Source organism: Pseudophryne corroboree, chromosome 3, assembly GCF_028390025.1.
Source record: "Pseudophryne corroboree isolate aPseCor3 chromosome 3, aPseCor3.hap2, whole genome shotgun sequence".
NCBI lineage: Eukaryota > Metazoa > Chordata > Amphibia > Anura > Myobatrachidae > Pseudophryne > Pseudophryne corroboree.
The window spans coordinates 794,927,972-794,950,838 of NC_086446.1; the positions used below are offsets into that span (position 1 = coordinate 794,927,972).

Sequence of the window (22,867 nt, forward strand, 5' to 3'; positions counted from 1 at the left end):
AGGGCGTTTGTGGGTGGCAACTGACCGTTTTCAGGAAGTGGTGCGGCGAATGCAGGCGTGTCCAGGTGTTTGGAGGGCGGATGCCTGACATCAATTCCGGGACCTGCATCGCTGGATTAATCGCACGGGGGGGTCTTTCCGACCCTTTCACACGCAGCAGTTTTTCGCTGTGGTGCGAATGGGTCGGAAATGCGCATGCGTAGCGGCCGCAATGCCCACGCATGTCGTTGCCCAGCGATGGCTGTCGCCGGGCAGCAACCAGAAGAAAGAAGAGAGTGATCGCTAGAACGATCGCAAGAAGATTGACAGCGGGGAGGTGTTCCGTTCTTTTGACAGCGGGGTAGCGTTCCGGCCGTTTTCCGGGAGTGTAGATCCGAACGCAGGCATGTCCAGGTGTTTGGAGGGCGGATGTCTGACGTCAATCCCGGGACCTTTGTCGCTGGATCCTTCGCACGCGGTAAGTAAGTCTGACCCTGGTCTTGTTTTGCAGGAAACTTTTTTAGCATAGCAGGGCTGCACAAGCGATCGCAGCCCTGCTATGCTAAAATACACGTCAATTAGGCGGCGTCAAGTTGATCGCACGAGCAGAAAAAAGTTGCAGCATGCGATCAACTCGGACTGACCCCCAAATTGATCCAAACAGCCCTGTGTGGCGCGCCAATGAAAAATGCAACAAAGTTGCGACCTGCGTCTTTTTTTTTTGCTCAATAATTGACTCAATTGTCTGTTTCGCACTGCTAATGCCACAAAAGCACAAGGTTCGCAAACCCAATACACTGCCAGTGCTTCTGCATGAAAAAGATGCAACTCAGAGAATAAGTTGCGCCAATCATTACAGCATCGTGCGAATTTACAGTGCCGCAACTGCAAAAAAAATAAAAAATACAAATACTAAAGGGGACATTTACTAATCAGTGATAAGAGTGGAGAAGTTGTCCCATCAACCAATCAGCAGCTCTGTATTATTTTATACTATGCAAATTATAGATGTTACTTCAATGCAGATTGGTTGCCATGGGTAACTTCTCCACTGGCTCACTTCTCCGCTCTTATCACTGCTTAATAAATGTCCCCCTTAGTCCCCAGAACACTACAAGTCTGTTGGTGTGCATTAAAAAACATGATGTGCGGAGAGAAAAAGACGTTAACATCCATGATACTGCGTCTATGTTGAATGGCGTGTAAATGCTAGGTGAATGAGGAGGACACATATCTTTAGTTTGCTGGCTGGCAATATATAGAGAAGCCATTATAACATGTATTGCAGTGTTCGGGATGCAATACCTGTTCTGAAATCACCGTCTCGGAATGCTGATAATAGATTAGATTAATCTCATTTAGTAGAGGCGTCATTCTTTGAATAAATCATTTGCCAACGCATAACGACTGCTAAATAACTTTGATGTTTTTTTAAATACATATTACTTATATTTTTACCTGTGCTTTTTAAAATTATAGTGATAGGTGGTGATATAAAAAAAACGAATGTATGATAAATAGGGCTCCCTTTAATGTAAATCATTACTGGATATGCCTGAGTGATTTAAACCCTTTCAAAATCTGATCCAATTTGGCTGCTTTAAGGTCCTCAATCTCGTTACAATCAACCACTCCAATCAGGTTAGACCGCCGCAGCTGCGCATCCTTCGGCTACAATTTATAGTATTCTACACTATTTTTTTTTTTTAAGTGAACACTGGGGGTCATTCATTCGCTGCGCAGTGATGAGGCAAAAAAAGGCACTTCTGCGCATGCGTATGCAGCGCAATGCGCACGCATGACGTTCTTTTACAATGAACGATGTAGTTTCACACAAGGTCTAGCGAAGCTTTTCAGTCACACTGCTGGCCACAGAGTGATTGACAAGAAGTGGGCGTTTCTGGGTGTCAACTGACCATTTTCAGGGAGTGTTCAAAAAAACGCAGGCGTGCCAGGAAAAACGCAGGCGTGGCTGGGCGAACACAGGGCGTGTTCGTGACGTCAAAACAGGAACTGAATAGTCTGAAGTCATCCAAAGCGCTGAGTAGGTCTGAAGCTACTCTGAAACTGCACAAAATTTTTTTGAAGCCGCTCTGCGATCCATCATTCGCACTTCTGCTAAGCTAAAATACACTCCCAGTGGTAGGCGGCATAGCGTTTGCACGGATGCTAAAAACTGCTAGCGAGCGAACAACTCGGAATGGCCACCACTGAACGTTATTGCAAACTGAGAAGTACTAAACTTTGAACAAGCTGGAACTTGGCAGCGGCCGACCGGCCGCCATTCCTGAATTTCAATTGAAATTTTTGGTCTGTATAAAGTTAAAGAATTCCTCGCAAGTTCAGCCAACCGAACCATTATAAAAAAAGAAAAATCAAGCGTCTCTAGTCTGTACAATGTAACATAAGATAATACATTATATATCGTGCACTGTGAAATAAGGCACAGAGAGTTAATAATAAGAACTGGTGATTTCAGGCAGAACCGTTTCATCAGCCAGAATTCCCCGGTGGCGGCTGTGGTCACGGGTACAGCAATTCCACTCTAAGTGGGAAAGTCTCCTCATGCAGTTATGATAATTAATATTACACACGTTGTCCCCAAGACGAAGTTCACTTTCACATCTCTGAAACCTAATTTGTTTTAACTGTATGACAAAATATCCTTGTCAGAGCCGGTTGCGTTCGGCAACAGAAGTCATCTGCGTGCGCTGTAGAACCAACCGGAGGGGCCATCGCCGAGAACGCCGTAAGATTGGTCTCCGTCAAGCGAGTAACCCAGCAAAAGTCACATTTGCAACTTCAAAAACAGCACTTTTCCGATCAATTGCAACTCAATACCCGACGCTGCCAGCATGCGAGCTGATATCGGGCTAATTAGTAATTAGTAGGTGCAAAAACTCACTGCAGTCATTAGACAAATGAAGGCCATTTATAAAACCTTGTAGAAATCTATCGCAGGTGGCACACGGTAATGCAGTTTCTTGGGCCGTGCAGTGTGGCAGTGACTCTGGGAAGTAATGAATTGCCTGGCGAGGGTTGTCTAGGGGTGAACTGTGTACACTGCCCCAAATGTTTGGTCCAAGAAGAGCCGTAACCTTTCCGATAGTGTCGGTATAACCAGGGAACTAGGCCCGGCATAACCCGCTCAGCAAAGGGATGCAAAGCAGGTAGGCGCCTGGCTGGAGAGGCGCTCTGCCTGCTCTGCATCCCTGCCCCCCCTTCTGCTGCCGGCAGCTGCGCCTATAATACACCGTATATGTCAGGCAGCGGCGCCGGCAGCTGTGCAGATAGAGACAGACGACCAGACTATAGCAACCCCCTCTGACTCAGCCCGTCTCGCTCTGCAGTGCCTCATATTGCTGGTGCTGCTGTGACCGCTCACCCTTCCGCTCACTTCTCCCGTGCGGCCGGCAAAATCAGAAAGACCCCAGACTCCTTACAGCGGCGGGTGTCACCGCGCAGTCGTGGGCTGAGATGGTGGGCAACGCTGGAGCCAGAAACCCGGCATCACCAGCAGGTGGTTGCGGGCCGCGGATGTAAGTTCTTGTCACTGAGCAGGCTGCAGGGGGAGGGAACGTGGGGGCATCGCCGCAGCGGCCGGGTTAACATATACACAGAGACTCCGGGATCTTGTATTATTGCAGATACCTGAAAGTCTCTCATTAGTCGACAGTCACCAGGTCTCATAGGTAATAAGACGGGGGGGGGGGGGGGGGTGCATATCGCCGGCCGTCAGGGACATAACAGTGACTTTTTACTTTGTCACCCACCCTCTGTGTTCTGTCCCAGTCATTGTCACCCTCCTGCGTTCTGTCCCAATCTTTGTCACCACCCCTGTATTCTGTCACTATGTCACCCCCCCCACATGTTCTGTCCCAACCATTGGGGGTCATTCCGAGTTGTTCGCTCGTTATTTTTTTTCGCAACGGAGCGATTAGCCGCTAATGCGCATGCGCAATGTCCGCAGTGCGACTGCGCCAAGTAAATTTGCTATACAGTTAGGTATTTTACTCACGGCATTAAAAAGTTTTTTCTTCGTTCAGGCGATCGTAATGCGATTGACAGGAAGTGGGTGTTTCTGGGCGGAAACTTGCCGTTTTATGGGAGTGTGTGAAAAAACGCTACCGTTTCTGGGAAAAACGCGGGAGTGGCTGGAGAAACGGAGGAGTGTCTGGTCGAACGCTGGGTGTGTTTGTGACGTCAAACCAGGAACGACAAGCACTGAACTGATCGCACTGGAAGAGTAAGTTTCGAGCTACTCAGAAACTGCACAGAGAAGTCTTTTCGCAATATTGCGAATCTTTCGTTCGCAATTTTGATAAGCTCAGATTCACTCCCAGTAGGCGGCGGCTTAGCGTGTGCAATGCTGCTAAAAGCAGCTTGCGAGCGAACAACTCGGAATGACCACTCTTGTCACCCCTCCTGTGTTCTGTCCCAGTCATTGTCACCACCCCTGTGTTCTGTCCAGGCCCGGTGAGGTACAAAGGGTACACCCCTCATGGGCTTGAGGTACAGAGCGGCCCCCAGGTACGGAGGGGCACAAAACGAGTCAGCTGCGGCTAACTTTTATTTATAATGCATACCGCACCAGCCATCCATCTGCAGCCACGCGACACCCCCTTCTCGCCGACCCCCAGCAACTCCCGTCACTTGCTGTATGTAGCGCAATGACGCCACCATCGCGGTGTCATGAAATGCTATCCAGGCTAGCATTTCATGACACCGCAAAGGCGGCGTGATTGCGCTACACACAGCAAGATTCTCACAGCAAGATAGTATGCTGCGCACACGCTGAAAATCTCCTGTCACCATTGCCACGCCCAGCCTACAGCGGAAGGACGCAACCTGTCATAACACAACAAGCAAGCTGCAGGAGCGTTGTGTGTCTTCTCACTTGCAGAAACCCTCCCAGCCTAGTGTGCGGCAAGCGTAGATTTATTTATTGTAATACTGACAACTGTGTGTGTGTGTGTGTGTGTGTGTGTGTGTGTGTGTGTGTGTGTGTGCGTGTGTGCGTGTGTGTGTGCGCATTTATTCATTTTGCAATGAATCCGGCACTCTGTGATGTCCCCTTAGGGCTTACTTGCTCCTGTGCCCTCCTTAGTAGACCTGTGTCTCTATAATAGAATACAGATGAAGGTGGCACTCGTAGGCTGGTGAATGGTGTAAAAGTGGATTTAATTAAGTCAACGTTTCGGAGACGTGGATTGCTGTCCCTAGGAAGGGGAGTACATCTCTGAAATGTTGACTTAATTAAATCCACTTATACACCGTTTAGCAGCCTCTGAGTGCGTTCTTCATCTAGATAGATAGATAGATAGATAGATAGATAGATAGATAGATAGATAGATAGATAGATAGATAGATAGATAGATAGAAAATATCTTTCCTTAGACCACACTCTTATTTGCGATGCTGTCCCTTTGTGAAGTAAGGGAGGGTGCAAATTTATAGTTTGCAAGAGGGCGCCAAACACCCGAGCACCGACCCTACAGGGAACAGAAGAACATCTTCTCATTTTGAGTTTTTAAGTGGAAGAAGATCAAAGTTAGGTCTAGGTCAAGTTACTGCCCAAAAATGCCTAATAATAATTATAACCTCTAGTTAGAGGGCACCACAAAGGGTCCACAATTCCTTCCAGAGTACATATATAGATAAAGTGCAACCATAACCAGACATTAAGTGCAGAACATTATGATTAATTATAATTAATAAACAATTGTGCTTATATACACAATGACAACAAAGTCAGCGCTGGCTGAGACCTGTGCCCTGATATATTGGTGCAGCTTCATGGCCACTATAAGTATGGAGGGATAGATAGGCAAAAGGGAGGAAAAGAGGAGTACATTGTGGAAGAGGGCCCTGCTTGTGGGTACTTATACAATCTACAGAGGGACGGGCAGACAAGGGTGACAAAGAGATGTGAACCAGTGGGCTAGGACAGAAAGTGACAGCGTAAGGTGAGATCTAATAGGCTTTGGTAAGGAAATAAGCTTTGAAAGCCTGTCTGAAGCTTTGCATAGAGGTAGAGAGTCTGATAGAGGGTGAGTTCTTGAGCCGGGCAGCAGCACTGGGGAAACACTGGAGAAGTCAATGGGTAGAGGTCACCAACTCGGGAGAGAGGTGGTGGTCACTGACAGAGTGAAGTGGATGTACAGCAGTGTGGAGTGGGCTGAGGTTAGAAATATGGGGGGGGATTCCAATCAGTGTTTCTCAATCAGAGAAAATGTTGCATTCAGAAAGTGTTTGCAACTCCTACTGTACAAGTTATTGGTAGGAAAAACTGATTACTCAACATTTCTCATCAACTGTTTTATGCCGCACAGAAGACTGTGAATGACGCATTTCGCTGTGTAGGAGAACAGGTAGGTGACGGACCCTATAGGCATTCTATACAACTAAAGAAATTAATATTTTATGGTTCATACACAGATGAGGCTTCCATTATGGATAAGTCTATGGGGCAGGTAGACTAAACAGAGGTGAGCTAGCAGAAATGAGCATTATATGCCGTGTTGGAGCTGATTGGGGGTTGAATGCATGTCTGTAATTGAATAGCCCTGGGCTTTTCCTCAAAGCACAACTCATCCCAAAGCTAACTGGCTCTTCCCCTATATCTTCCCTTATATCCATTCCGTAATGTGAAGGGAAGCACTGGTACAGAATAAGTATATGAGATGGCGTGATGCGCATATATATATATATATATATATATATATAAAAAGGCAACACGACAGCACTCAAAGCCGTAATACTAAATGTATAAGTGGTGCAAGGCAATACAATATATATATATATTCTGCATTCATTGTGCGTTTAATTCACCTTTTTTCCTCGGCCCGACAAGTCAGATACATTATTATGAAGATTTTATACATAGCAGGGAAGACTTTGTACATTCCCGATGGATAGAAAGCAAACTGGAACAAACATATGGAAAACAAGCTCCTTTGTGATTAAAGACTCAGAACAATTAATTAACAGATCCCAGGAAATGTCAACGGGCTCTACAGTCTTGTTCCGAATGTGCTGATTCTCTGGGAACCTCGGCCAAGACTTAAAAACAGCATCTGCGGCGAGCAGGCATATTAATAAATCATGAGTGTGGTTAAAATTAGTAAACTGACTATCTTCAGAGATTCCCGTTTGCTGTGGGGCTTCCACCAGGACCAAAGATTGATGGACTCACGAGTTCTTCTACACATCAGGGCCCCGGTAAAGGTCATCTACAAAGCAATTAGAGGTAAAGGGCCGGGTGACCTGAATAATGGATGGTTTAATAATGGCAGAGATGTCAAGTCTAACGAACGTTCCCTCAGGAGGAGATAAAAGGTGTGCTGGTGCCGCATGGGACCCCTGAGGGGAAAGTTTACAAGGAAAAATTAAATTAAATATGTTAAAATCCCCTACATGAGCTATGTACCGGCCTACCTTTTATGACTCCCCTCCAGGAGATCGCAGGAGGCAAGTGCAGGGAACATGATAACGCGTTTCGCACCGTAAGGCGGCCCCTGCTCCCCACCCTTCCTGATTCCCTTTTATCTGCCTCCTGTCTCAGATCTTTCAAAACATCTGTAATTGGGCTCTATGGACATGTCTGTAATTGTAATGTTTAATGGCTTTTATTTACAATTTGGTCACAACTACATAATGTACAGTACAGTATGCCGCACCCGAATACACATGAAAACGAGAGATCACTCAATGTATTTTTGCTGATAAAATTATCTGCAAATAAGTGATGAACTTTTAATGTTAATACTGTATTTTAAGTTATAAATAAATTCTGCCATCAATGGTGTTCAGAACGTGTGCACACATATTTCTACAAATGTAACATAATAGGAGCTGGGAATCTGATTAAAGGAGCTTACATGAACCAGCACTCTGGGGATAGCTTACCTAAACAGCTCTAAGACTATCTACCAAAGACAGCTGTTGTGCAAGTACCCCTGCCATCCTGTGTGGGGAATGGAGGCAGCAGGAAGCCACAGACTGAGAGTTATATAGTGGGGGGAGCCGGGTCCCCAGCAGCACAGAGTATATCAGGAGATGAGTGATGTGTCAGTGAGTACAGGGCTGCATATGACAGGGGCAGTGACATGATGTGAGGAGGGGAATGGAGGCAGCAGGAAGCCACAGGCTGAGAGTTATATAGTGGGAGGAGCAGGGTCCCCAGAAGCACAGAGTATATCAGGAGATGAGTGATGTGTCAGTGAGGACAGGGCTGCATGTGACAGGGGCAGTGACATGATGTGAGGAGGGGAATGGAGGCAGCAGGAAGCCACAGACTGAGAGTTATATAGTGGGAGGAGCAGGGTCCCCAGCAGCACAGAGTATATCAGGAGATGAGTGACATGTCAGTGAGGACAGGGCATGTGACAGGTGCAGTGACATGATGTGAGGAGGGGAATGGAGGCAGCAGGAAGCCACAGACTGAGAGTTATATAGTGGGAGAAGCAGAGTCCCCAGCAGCACAGAGTATATCAGGAGATGAGTGATGTGTCAGTGAGGACAGGACTGCATATGACAGGGGCAGTGACATGATGTGAGGAGGGAATGAAGGCAGTAGGGAGCCACAGACTGAGAGTTATATAGTGGGAGGAACAAAGTCCACAGCAGCACAGAGTATATCAGGAGATGAGTGATGTGTCAGTAAGGACAGGGCTGCATGTGACAGGGGCAGTGACATGATGTGAGGAGGGGAATGGAGGCAGCAGGAAGCCACAGACTGAGAGTTATATAGTGGGGGGAGCAGGATCCCCAGCAGCACAGAGTATATCAGGAGATGAGTGATGGGTCAGTGAGAACAGGGCTGCATGTGACAGGGGCAGTGACATGATGCGAGGAGGGGAATGGAGGCAGCAAGAAGCCACAGACTGAGAGTTATATAGTGGGAGGAGCAGGGTCCCCCAGCAGCACAGAGTATATCAGGAGATGAGTAATGTGTCAGTGAGGACAGGGCTGCATGTGACAGGAGCAGTGACATGATGTGAGGAGGGGAATGGAGGCAGCAGGAAGCCACAGACTGAGAGTTATATAGTGGGAGGAGCAGGGTCCCCAGCAGCACAGAGTATATCAGGAGATGAGTGATGTGTCAGTGAGGACAGGGCTGCTTGTGACAGGGGCAGTGACATGATGTGAGGAGGGAATGGAGGCAGTAGGGAGCCACAGACTGAGAGTTATATAGTGGGAGGAGCAAAGTCCACAGCAGCACAGAGTATATCAGGAGATGAGTGATGTGTCAGTGAGGACAGGGCTGCATGTGACAGAGGCAGTGACATGATGTGAGGAGGGGAACGGAGGCAGCAGGAAGCCACAGACTGACAGTTATATAGTGGGAGGAGCAGGGTCCCCAGCAGCACAGAGTATATCAGGAGAGGAGTGATGTGTCAGTGAGGACAGGGCTGCATGTGACAGGGGCAGTGACATGATGTGAGGAGGGGAATGGAGGCAGCAGGAAGCCACAGACTGAGAGTTATATAGTGAGAGGAGCAGGATCCCAGCAGCACAGAGTGTATCAGGAGATGAGTGATGTGTCACTGAGTACAGGGCTGCATGTGACAGGGGCAGTGACATGATGTGAGGAGGGTAATGGAGGAAGCAGGAGGCCACAGACTGAGAGTTATGTAGTGAAAGGAGCAGGTTCCCCAGCAGCACAGAGTATATCAGGAGATGAGTGATGTGTCAGTGAGGACAGGGCTGCATGTGACAGGGACAGTGACATGATGCGACTCGAGGAGGGGAATGGAGGCAGCAAGAAGCCACAGACTGAGAGTTATATAGTGGGAGAAGCCGGGTCCACAGCAGCACAGAGTATATCAGGAGATGAGTGATGTGTCAGTGAGGACAGGGCTGCATGTGACAGGAGCAGTGACATGATGTGAGGAGGGGAATGGAGGCAGCAGGAAGCCACAGACTGAGAGTTATATAGTGGGAGGAGCCGGGTCCCCAGCAGCACAGAGTATATCAGGAGATGAGTGATGTGTTAGTGAGGACAGGGCTGCATGTGACAGGGGCAGTGACATGATGTGAGGAGGGGAATGGAGGCAGCAGGAAGCCACAGACTGAGAGTTATATAGTGAGAGGAGCAGGGTCCCCCGCAGCACAGAGTATATCAGGAGATGAGTGACATGTCAGTGAGGACAGGGCTGCATGTGACAGGGGCAGTGACATGATGTGAGGAGGGGAATGGAGGCAGCAGGAAGCCACAGACTGAGAGTTATATAGTGGGAGGAGCAGTGTGCCCAGCAGCACAGAGTATATCAGGAGATGAGTGATGTGTCAGTGAGGACAGGGCTGCATGTGACAGGGGCAGTGACATGATGTGAGGAGGGGAATGGAGGCAGCAGGAAGCCACAGACTGAGAGTTATATAGTGAGAGGAGCAGGGTCCCCAGCAGCACAGAGTATATCAGGAGATGAGTGACATGTCAGTGAGGACAGGGCTGCATGTGACAGGGGCAGTGACATGATGTGAGGAGGGGAATGGAGGCAGCAGGAAGCCACAGACTGAGAGTTATATAGTGGGAGGAGCAGGGTCCCCAGCAGCACAGAGTATATCAGGAGATGAGTGATGTGTCAGTGAGGACAGGGCTGCATGTGACAGGGGCAGTGACATGATGTGAGGAGGGGAATGGAGGCAGCAGGAAGCCACAGACTGAGAGGTATATAGTGGGAGGAGCAGGGTCTCCCAGCAGCACAGAGTATATCAGGAGATGAGCGATGTGTCAGTGAGGACAGGACTGCATGTGACAGGGGCAGTGACATGATGTGAGGAGGGGAATGGAGGAAGCAGGAAGCCACAGACTGAGAGGTATATAGTGGGAGGAGCAGGGTCTCCCAGCAGCACAGAGTATATCAGGAGATGAGCGATGTGTCAGTGAGGACAGGGCTGCATGTGACAGGGGCAGTGACATGATGTGAGGAGGGGAATGGAGGAAGCAGGAAGCCACAGACTGAGAGTTATATAGTGGGAAGAGCAGGGACCCCAGCAGCACAGAGTATATCAGGAAATGAGGGATGTGTCAGTGAGGACAGGGCTACATGTGACAGGGGCAGTGATATGATGTGAGGAGGGGAATGGAGGCAGCAGGAAGTCACAGACTGAGAGTTATATAGTGGGAGGAGCAGGGTATCCCAGCAGCACAGAGTATATCAGGAGATGAGGGATGTGTCAGTGAGGACAGGGCTACATGTGACAGGGGCAGTGACATGATGTGAGGAGGGGAATGGAGGCAGCAGGAAGCCACAGACTGAGAGTTATATAGTGGGAGGAGCAAGGTCCCCAGCAGCACAGAGTATATCAGGAGATGAGTGATGTGTCAGTGAGGACAGGACTGCATGTGACAGAGGCAGTGACATGATGTGAGGAGGGGAATGGAGGCATCAGGAAGCCACAGACTGAGAGTTATATAGTGGGAGGGGCAGGATCCCCAGCAGCACAGAGTATATCAGGAGATGAGTGATGTGTCAGTGAGGACAGGGCTGCATGTGACAGAGGCAGTGACATGATGTGAGGAGGGGAATGGAGGCAGCAGGAAGCCTCAGACTGAGATTTATATAGTGGAAGGAGCAGTGTCTCCCAACACCAGTACAAAGCTGTAGTGTGAGGCTTAAATAATACAGATGCCTACAAACTGTGGTGTTCCCTTCTATATGAAACAAAGTTGAAATGTGAAAATCATTTCAAAAGTCATTTAAACATGTGAAATTAAGAGTTTATTTAAAATTATACAGTGTGCACAGGAAATGAGACTGCATTCTCATTCTTACCTCCAGAGGGAGCTCTCCGTCACACTCCCCAGGTTGAAATCGTACAGCTTTGTCAGAATTAAAATAACCTAGAAGAGAGAGAAAGATTACACTTAGTTTGCGTAGGAAGAGATAAGGGATCACAAGGAGAAAAAAAAACTTTAATGCAGAAATATTAAATCAGATCAGATCCCACACACAAAAAATCATTATCAGCGCTAATTCCTGGAATGAGAGGTATTTGTCCTAATCCTGCAAACATTCTGTATCTGAAATATGAGCTGTTAGGGGGAATTAATTAAACATCAGCAATTCTCTGTACATTTCTGCAGCAACAAGTGCACTCAGGGGAATTAGTACATAGCATTTCTATGTAATGTCACCGTCTTTTCAGCACTCCGTATACAAATGTGCTGGAAGTAGCAGAAACGGCTGCAAAATATAAAGTGACTCCGTAACATTATTATTTATTAACATTTATTTACATAGCGCCAGCAGATTCAGGCGCGCTTTACCACTGGAAATCAACACAGACAAAAAGGTAAAGTGACACATTGCAACAATTAATATTAAAAAAATATCCTCCACTGATTATTCATTTGCTGCGCTGCACTGACCGGGTAAATCAATTAATGACAGAATCCAATTATAACATAAAGTATAAATTAACCCAAAGTTCAGTTTAATTTGGAGTCCACTAATGCTGCTTTCACATGGCAAAACCTGCTTTTGAAACGGTTCTTTAAACGGTTCTTAAAACGGGTCTGAGCAGTTAAACCCCCTTCACATCGCATGTTGTAACCAGTATATTACCATTTCATTACCGTTTTGGTACCTTTCACACTGAACCCGTTTCACCCATACAAAACAGTGGTTGTCATTTTAAATGTTTATTTCCTGCTTCTGCCTGGTGACATCACACATGGAGACAGCCTATCACCTTCTCGGGCTTGCAAATACCGTTTCAGACCCTTTCACACTGCACAATGAAACGGGTCTGAAACGGGTAGGACCATGCTTTTTTACCGTTTCAAAATACCGGTATTTTGTAAACGGTAAATTGAAGGTGACCCTTTCACATCGCAGCTCGAACCGTTTAGGAAGCCAATAAAAACGGCAAATTACCGGGTACAAGCTGCGGTGTGAAAGGGGTATAAGAGATGATAAAATACAGGTAAAGGGATTTGGCATGTGTTGGCTCATTTTAGTCTGCCCCTGCACCTCCCCGTCCCACCCCCACCCGCTGTTCGTCCTCTGTTTTCAGTGGCTTGTCTGCAGTGGGAGACATTGGGCCTAATTCAGAGTTGATCGCAGCAGCAAATTTGTTAGCAGTTGGGCAAAACCATGGCCCTCATTCCGAGTTGTTCGCTCTGTAAAAATCTTCGCATTGCAGCGATTTTCCGCTTAATGCGCATGCGCAATGTCCGCACTGCGACTGCGCCAAGTAAATTTGCTATGTAGTTAGGAATTTTACTCACAGCTTTTTCATCGTTCTGGCGATCGTAATGTGATTGACAGGAAATGGGTGTTACTGGGCGGAAGCAGGCCGTTTTATGGGCGTGTGGGAAAAAACGCTACCGTTTCCGGAAAAAACGCAGGAGTGGCCGGAGGAACGGAGGAGTGTCTGGGCGAACGCTGGGTGTGTTTGTGACGTCAAACCAGGAACGACAAGCACTGAACTGATCGCAGATGCCGAGTAAGTTTGAAGCTACTCAGAAACTGCTACGAGGTGTGTAATCGCAATATTGCGAATACATCGTTCGCAATTTTAAGATGCTAAGATTCACTCCCAGTAGGCGGCGGCTTAGCATGAGCAAATCTGCTAAAATCCGCTTGCGAGCGAACAACTCGGAATGAGGGCCCATGTGCAGTGCAGGTGGGGCAGATGTAACATGTGCAGAGAGAGTTAGATTTGGGTGAGGTGTGTTCAAACTGAAATCTAAATTGCAGTGTAAAAATAAAGCAGCCAGTATTTACCCTGCATACAAACAAAATAACCCACCCAAATCTAACTCTCTCTGCACATGTTATATCTGCCCCCCCTGCAGTGCACATGGTTTTGCCCAACTGCTAACAAATTTGCTGCTGCGATCAGTTCTGAATTATCCCCATTGTGGGGGAACGTCATGCATCTGTGACGCCTGCGCTGTCTCCCACTGATATTGTCTGTGACGGGACAGACTGTAGCCAGTTATTACATAGATGGCATATTTCAGGTCAGTGGGGGAAATGCATCAAACCTTGGAGAGTGATAAAGCGGAAAGAGATAAAGTACCAACCAATCAGCTCCTAACTGGCATGTTACAGGTTGTGTATGAAAAATGACAGTTGGGAGCTGATTGGTTGGTACTTTATCACCATGCAATGTATCACTGTCCAATTATTGATAAATCTGGGCATTAGTATATAATAGATGGCATGACATCTCCACAGAGGCCTGATATGTACGGAATGTGGGCCATGTCTCCGGTTGGCCACGTTGGCCAATTTTCATAGAAGGCCTGTTTGGGGATGTTGGGATCTCAGAGGGAGGGTTGCGTACACTGGGAAGCCACCATTGGAGGTGAAGCCGTGTTGCGTTTGTATTGTGCCCTCGAACACTTGCGTTGGCTGCTGTCCCTGTAGACACGGGTGCTGTAGCTGCTCTGTAAGACAGTTTTCTTGTTGGTGACCAAGATGGGCCTCTTGGGGCGGAGTGCACTGATTATCATAACATGGAATGTGTGTCCTACATTTAGGCCTGGAAGGAAGCTGTTGTGGAAACTCTTTCTGGTGGTATTGCTCTCATGTTGTGTTCATTAACAAGCCTGAAGCAGCCAGAGGATCAGACTATCGGCCCAGACTCCACCACGGGCTGAGATACACAGGATTCCTCACCTTGCTCACACAAAACACAGCTGACAGACGGATAACAGGGGAAGCTCTCCACGGGCCTCGTCTAGACAGCAAGTAAACAGCCTCAAAGACATACAGTAGTACGCAAACACTTCACCAAAGCCCGGAACTTTGCAGCATCAAAATGTTACAATACATTCACTGCCAGATTCAGCGTAGAGAAGGAACATTTGCCCTTATTTATCAATGAGTGATAAATTTCACTAGCCAATCCGCTCCTATCATTTTTCAAACACAGTCTGTAACATGGAAGTTAGGAACTGATTGGCTGGTGCAATTTATCACTCACAGTGAAATGTATCACTCATTGATAAATAAGAGCACTTGCTTTAAAGTTTGTATTTACAGTGACACCTTCACTATCCAGCGCCGCAAGGGGCACAAGTGCGGGAATGCCAACCACCGAGTTTTCTCCCTCCTGTCACCCTGCTAATGATTACTGCCTTACCTCCTCCCTGATCACCACTTCTCACCCTCGCATTCAGGATTTCTCCTGAGCTGCTCCTGACCTCCGTAAATTCTCTCCCTCACTCTGTAAGACTGTCATCCAGCCTCCCGGTATTTAGCAACTTCTTATAACTACCTCTCATCCTAACTCTGCAGTCTCTGCCATCTTCTCCCAATTTGTCCACCCATATCCCCTATAGATTGTAAGCTCATATGAGCAGGGCCCTCCCCCCTCTGTGTTCCTTACATAATCATCCTGTGCAGTGCGCTTGCTGTATTTATCTATGTGAATTTATATAATGTTTGTAGAATTCTGTACTTAAATACCTTGTCTGTTTTTATCTTGTGTGGCACTATGCATCCCTTGTAGTACTTCATACATGAGAAGAATGGAGAAGAAGGAGAAGAAGAAGGAGAACAGAGGAGAAGAAGAAGAAGAAGAAAAAGAAGAAGAAGAAGAAGAGAGAAGAAGAGAGAAGAAGAGGAGAGAAGAAGAAGAAGAGAGAGGAGAAGAAGAGAGAGAAGAAGAAGAAGAAGAAGAAGAAGAAGAAGAAGAAGAAGAAGAAGAAGAAGAAGAAGAAGAAGAAGAGAGAAGAAGAAGAGAGAAGAAGAAGAGAGAAGAAGAAGAGAGAAGAGAGAGGAGAAGAAGAGAGAGAAGAAGAAGAAGAAGAAGAAGAAGAAGAAGAAGAAGAAGAAGAAGAAGAAGAGAGAGTAGAAGAGAGAAGAAGAAGAAGATGAAGAAGAAGAAGAAGAAGAAGAAGAAGAGAGAGTAGAAGAGAGAAGAAGAAGAAGAAGAAGATGAAGAAGAAGAGAGAAGAAGAAGAAGAAGAAGAAGAAGAAGAAGAAGAAGAAGAAGAAGAAGAAGAAGAAGAAGAGGGAGAGAGAAGAAGAGAGAAGAAGAATGTTGACTCGAATAATGTTGGCCAACAAATGGGGACATCAGGGAATGGCTGCCATTATTACCATTATTATGCATTGTTTCCATATATTGGTTGTCTCATGTTCTGGAAACCTTATTTAAGTGTTTGTTGAGTTGGGAGATGCTTGGATCTGAAGGGTACCATTGTGTATGTTAGGGAACCATTGTGGAATAGGGACTGTCCTCATTAGTACAGGACAAGTGATAAAAATATTGGTATGAAAGACAGAAGAGAGAGAAGAGAGAGGTGACAGAGGAGAGAGGGAGAGAGAGAGAGAGTGCAAGAGAGGGGGAGAGGGAGAGAGAAAGAGGGAAAAGAGATAGGAGAGAGATTAGAAGATTTCTTTGTGTAATGAATAAGTTACAAGTGATGCAGGTCTGGTTTGACAGTGAACACAACTTTGTATGTACACTATGACCTGCTCACAGGTGTAAGTAGTACCAGTCACTAGCAGACAAGGTTGGACTGGCCCACAGGGGTACAGGGTAAACCCCCGGTAGACCTATTGCCTGGAGGGACAACCCCGCCTTAAGGGATCAAGGGGTCTATTCATGAAGCAGTGAAAAGAGTGGAGAAACGTGCCAGTGGAGAAGTTGCCCATGGCAACCAATCAGCTGCTACATATAATTTTATAGAATGCACTTGATATTACTTAAATGCTGATTGCTTTCCATTGGGCAACTCCTCTGCTCTTTTCATTGCTTCATGAATATACATGGACCCATTTACGCCCCAGTCTGACACTGCAGGCAGTAGAACATCATTGGGACCTGGGCACAGCTATTGGCGGTTAGTGTGCATTATTACACTCCGTATCACATATATGCATCATGTATGTCTTTTACATATAGTCTGAGCTGTGCGAATGTCTCCTGATGGTCACTATGTCTTGGGTGTCGGACCCACTCATTATGAGGCTGGGCTATCCCATGTGTGGGTCACTATGAGCTGTGCCCGGCGTCCCTGGCACTGAGCGCTGTGAGATCAGTGAAGGAGTCTCGGGTACTTGGCATGTTAGGCAAGGCCCTGGCTGTAAAGCTGAGTTACTGACACAATCTCACAGATCTGGAGTCTGTAAATGTCCCAATTCCCTTCCAGCCTGGTCCCTGATCAGCTATATGGAGTCAGTAACAGATGCTTGAGACATCCATCCTGTACACAGAGGCGGCCTCTCCGCTTACCCTGGTCTCCCGGGAGGAGTCTGAAGGGAAAGCAGGAGGCCGCTGACAGCTGGAATGATGGAGCGTCTCCCAGATTGCTGGTGCTTAGCATAGGCCCTGTGATGTCAATCCATAAGTCAATAATACAGAGCAGCGCAGGAAAGATAATGATCCCTAAAGTGACAGGCACGGAAGATTGAGGATCGCAGTCATAAATTACTGGATGTGTGCCGGAGGGTTTTCTGAGTATGGCAAATGAGCTGGGGCTCATCAGGAGGCATCGCCCTGTTCCTACACACACGTGGCGCTAAGCGGGAATGTGGGCTAGGGGTGGCGTCGACCATATTATGTCACATTACCGTGCCCCAGTTCATATTATGCTACACCATTGTGCCTCCACTTCATATTATGCCACATTACTGTTCCCCCTAGTTCATATTATCAATCCCTCCGACATGACCCATTCCATTAGGTACAAAATGCTCTGTTCCTGGATTTCCTTGCCAGTGGCAGCTCCAGAGGTGGGGCTGCAGCATAGTCCAACATTCAAGTCACACCAACTGCCACCCCAAACTCCCAAACATTGGCGGCCGGGACTTATTGGCAGTTGGTGCGGCTCCCCCATTTGAATTTTGGACTGTGCTGCAGCCCCAGCTCTACAACTGCCACCGGCAAGGAAATCCAGGAACAGAGCATTTGTACCTAATGGAATGGGTCATGTTGGAGGATATGTATTGCGTACCTCCCAACATGTGGTGCCCGCAAAGAGGGACACTTCTTGCGCGGCATAGCCGTGCCCGCCCGTAAAGAGGCATGACTTAAATAAAGGGTGTGTGGCTTTGCTGGCATGCCGTGATCATGAGCCACGCCTCCAATTTTCGTAGCTGTGAAAAGCTCTTTCGTAGCTCTTTGAGCGGCTGGCTATGCCCCCTGTCCCTCTATCTATTCACTGCTGAGTGCTGGGAGCCTCCCAAGTGCCCCCACCACTGCAGGACACTAGGGCCCGTGGGTGGGACAGCGGGACAGTCCGCAAAAAATGGGACTGTCCCGCGAAAATGGGGACAGTTGGGAGGTATGCTATTATGCCACACTATAGTGCCTCCACTTCATATTGTGCCACATTACAGTGCCCCAGTTCATATCATGACAATAATAGTGCACACCAGATCATTTTATACCACCTTACAATAAGGAGGCACAGAGGCATAACCAAATATATAGCAGGCCCCAATGAGTTGAGTTCGTAAGGACCCTTATGTTATGTACTGTACCACCCAATGGTGAAAAATATATAACGCATGTAACCGTGACAGGTGTTATATACAGTAGATTTTTCTCAGCCCTGGGCCCCATAGCAGCTGCACTCCCTGCACCTATGGTAGCTATACCCTGTATATAACACATGTAACTGTGACAGGGAATGTGGCCCCTCTCAGCTCTGGGCCCATAGCAGCTGCACTCCCTGCACCTATGGTAGCTACACCCTGTATATAACACACATAACTGTGACAGGGAAGGTGTCCCCTCTCAGCTCTGGCCCCATAGCAGCTGCACTCCCTGCACATATGGTATCTACACCCTGTATATAACACATGTAACTGTGACAGGGAAGGTGGCTCCTCTCAGCTCTGGCCCCATAGCAGCTGCAATCCCTGCACCTATGGTAGCTACACGCTGTATATAACACATGTAACTGTGACAGGGAAGGTGGCCCCTCTCAGCTCTGGGCCCCATAGCAGCTACACTCCCTGCACCTATGGTAACTACACACCTGTATGTAACACATGTAACTGCGACAGGGAAGGTGGCCCCTCTCAGCTCTGGACCCATAGCAGCTGCACTCCCTGCACCTATGGTAGCTACACCCTGTATATAACACATGTAACTGTAACAGGGAAAGTGGCTCCTCTCAGCTCTGGCCCCATAGCAGCTGCACTCCCTGCACTTATGGTAGCTACACCATGTATATAACACATGTAACTGTGACAGGGAAGGTGGCTCCTCTCAGTTCTGGGCCCCATAGCAGCTGCACTCCCTGCACCTATGGTAGCTACACCCCTGTATATAACACATGTAACTGTGACAGGGAAGGTGGCCCCTCTCAGCTCTGGGCTCCATAGCAGCTGCACTCCCTGCCCCTATGGTAGCTACACCCCTGTATATAACACATGTAACTGTGACAGGGAAGGTGGCCCCTCTCAGCTCTGGCCCCATAACAGCTGCACTCCCTGCACCTATGGTAGCTACACCCTGTATATAACACGTAACTGTGACAGGGAAGGAGAGCCCCTCTCAGCTCTGGGCCCCATAGCAGCTGCACTCCCTGCACCTATGGTAGCTACACCCTGTATATAACACATGTAACTATGACAGGGAAGGTGGCCCCTCTCAGCTCTGGCCCCATAGCAGCTGCGCTCCCTGCACCTATTGTAGCTACACCCTGTATATAACACATGTAACTGTGACAGGGAAGGTGGCCTCTCTCAGCTCTGGGCCCCATAGCAGCTGCACTCCCTGCACCTATGGTAGCTACACCCTGTATATAACACATGTAACTGTGACAGGGAAGGTGGCCCCTCTCAGCTCTAGGTCCCATAGCAGCTGCACTCCCTGTACCTATGGTAGCTACACCCTGTATATAACACATGTAACTGTGACAGGGAAGGTGGCCCCTCTCAGCTCTGGGCCCCATAGCAACTGCACTCCCTGCACCTATGGTAGCTACGCCCCTGTATATAACACATGTAACCGTGGCAGGGAAGGTGGCCCCTCTCAGCTCTGGGCCCATAGCAGCTGCACTCCCTGCACCTATGGTAGCTATACCCTGTATATAACACATGTAACTGTGACAGGGAAGGTGGCCCCTCTCAGCTCTGGGCCCCATAGCAGCTGTACTCCTGCACCTATGGTAGCTATACCCTGTATATAACACATGTAACTGTGACAGGGAAGGTGGCCCCTCTCAGCTCTGGGTCCCATAGCAGCTGCACTCCCTGCACCTATGGTAGCTACACCCTGTATATAACACATGTAACTGTGACAGGGAAGGTGGCTCCTCTCAGCTCTAGGCCCCATAGCCGCTGCACTGATGGCACCTATGGTAGCTACACCCTGTATATAACACATGTAACTGTGACAGGGAAGGTGGCCCCTCTCAGCTCTGGGCCCCATAGCAGCTGCACTCCCTGCACCTATGGTAGCTAGCCAGCCCCTATAGTTCTGCATTACAACAGTAAACCTGCAGTGTAAAATACAGTATAATCTGTAGAAAATAATACAGGGGTTAACCTGAACATGTAAGCAACACTGATACTTCTGTTACAATAATTGCATCACTAAATAGCAAACATGGAAAATATATGAGCAGAGTAAAAAGACAGGAGGCAGACGTTCCAGCAAACTCATCTCTGGCTGTATTTGCAAATCTGCATTTTGTGGAATTTATAGTCCATCTATTCCGCCATCTAATGCATTTCGGGTAGGATTGGGACCACAACGCATTCTGCAGGGGAAGCATGTAAAATTACTGGGTCAGAAGTGGAACAATGTGATTATTTTGCAGATCTGTTCTTTAATACTTCACTCAGGACTAGTTGCTGTTGGGTTTGACTTTTGCAATTTATTAGCAAATAAGCCCCATTCCTTACACGTAACCCCCCCATCCCCCCCCCCCTCAGCACCAACTAATCGTTACTAACGGGGGGGGGGGGGAATTGTGCAAAAACAATTACACCTGCGTCCAAACCGACATTATAGCAGATTACACAGTGCGTGCAACGCATAAATAATCCGCAACACCACCAGACAGGATGAATATTTATGCCGTCTCTGTGGTTTGTACCCAGTGGGCTGCCCGAGTGATGATATACGGTGAGATGTACAGAACCGAGGCTCCCCACCTACGATTTACACTTCTTAAACTGTATATTTTGATCCCATTTGACATTTTGTTTTCCACATGATAAACTCGCGTCCAAGGCTCTACTTATATATTCTGCATGGAAATAAATCGTGCCTTAATGACTTGGCCGGTGTTCAAGACATATTAAAAGCTATCATTAGGCGCGGGAGCATTCTGTGTGGCTCAGTACAGTGTCAGGATCTTCTGCACACAGGCTGCTGCATACGTAGCCTGTCGCTGCTGTCCAAATTACTATGCATTGCTGTCCCAAAGTGACTTATCGGATGGCTGAGGTCATTAAGGGGCAAATGAGCGTACTGTTTTAAAACAGCGTAGTCTGTTTTATTGGGATGACATCATTGGGATTGGCCAATGGTGGAGAGAGGGGTGCAATCCATGTTTTACCTATGTGGTATTATAATAATAATAATAATAATAATAATAATAATAATAATAATAATTAATTTTGATGAGTTTTTGGAAAAGACTGGAAAATAGCCAAAATAACTTAAACCATTCAAATCATCTGGTCCCATTTCTGCTGATACTATTTTGAAGGCCTATTTTATACCATCCGACAATGTAGCGGAGGCTTCTCATCTTGTCAAATTCACTTTCGTCCAATGCCGTCTCATTCCCCAGCAGCAGGGAGTGGATTTGTCCACGTGGCCCCTAAAGTTTCTTTCATTCATCCGCCGCACAAAAGCAAACCACACGGGGTCACCAGGGCCGGTGCAAGGTTTCTTGACACCCTAGGCAAATTTTCTGCCTACTGCCCCCCAACACCATCAATTACTCACTTTCCCAGTCACTAAGGTGAAAGTACATAAGCGGCGTCTTATATGTTTCCCAGCCATCTGACTGCATTGAGTACAACAAGGATGTATCTCTCAAAGACATCCTTAATTAATTGATGGGTACACCTAGTGGCACCCCCAGATCCTGGCACCCTACCCAGCTGCCCATCTCTTTCTATTTCATTCGTCTCTCATACATACATATCCACAGGAATATCTGGAAGCTGCCCTAAATAGGGGGCGGGGGTCATGGCAGCGGAGAGCGAATATGGATCGACGTACTGGTGGGGTGTGGCAAAATATGGAGAGGCATGGCCACCCTCTTAAAAAATTTTTTACTGTCCATCTGACCCCCTCTGCAACTAACACGGGCCACTACTGTATGTGCAAGGGGACAGTGCCGTAACTAGGCATTTTAGCGCTGTGTGGAAGAAACGGTATTGGCGCCCCCCTTCGTAAAATACGGGCAGTGCGCGCCGTAGGCACGTGCCAAAAAATTAGGGGTGTGGCTTCATGGGGAAGGGGTGTGGCCACAAAATAATACCCATTCATACTACCGTGCACAGTAGTCTCCATTATTCAAATTACGGTGCACAGTAGCGCCACTACACCAGGTAGAGCCCCTTTACACATTACCGCAGCCAGTCCCCCTTTTTACACATTACGGCAGACAGTGTCTCCCTTTTTACACATCACGGCAGCCAGCGTCCCCCTTTTTACACATTACGGCAGACAGCGTCACCCTTTTTACACATTACGGCAGCCAGCGTCCCCCTTTTTACACATTGCGGCAGCCAGCGTCCCCCTTTTTACACATTACGGCAGCCAGCGTCCCCCTTTTTACACATTACAGCAGCCAGCGTCCCCCTTTTTACACATTGCGGCAGCCAGCGTCCCCCTTTTTACACATTACGGCAGACAGTGTCCCCTTTTTACACATTACGGCAGACAGTGTGCCCCTTTTTACACATTACGGCAGACAGCTTCCCCTTTTTACACATTACGTCAG

The 22,867-nt window shown here is 47.6% G+C and overlaps 1 protein-coding gene across 1 annotated transcript in view; it reads right to left on the minus strand.

Moving 5' to 3' along the window:
- Nucleotides 1-22,867, minus strand: part of LOC135056898 (VPS10 domain-containing receptor SorCS3-like) — a 1,027,710-nt gene that overhangs the window by 735,596 nt on the left and 269,247 nt on the right. Inside the window, 1 exon segment of the mRNA XM_063962650.1 lies at nt 11,760-11,827. Coding sequence (XP_063818720.1) covers nt 11,760-11,827 — 68 coding nt within the window.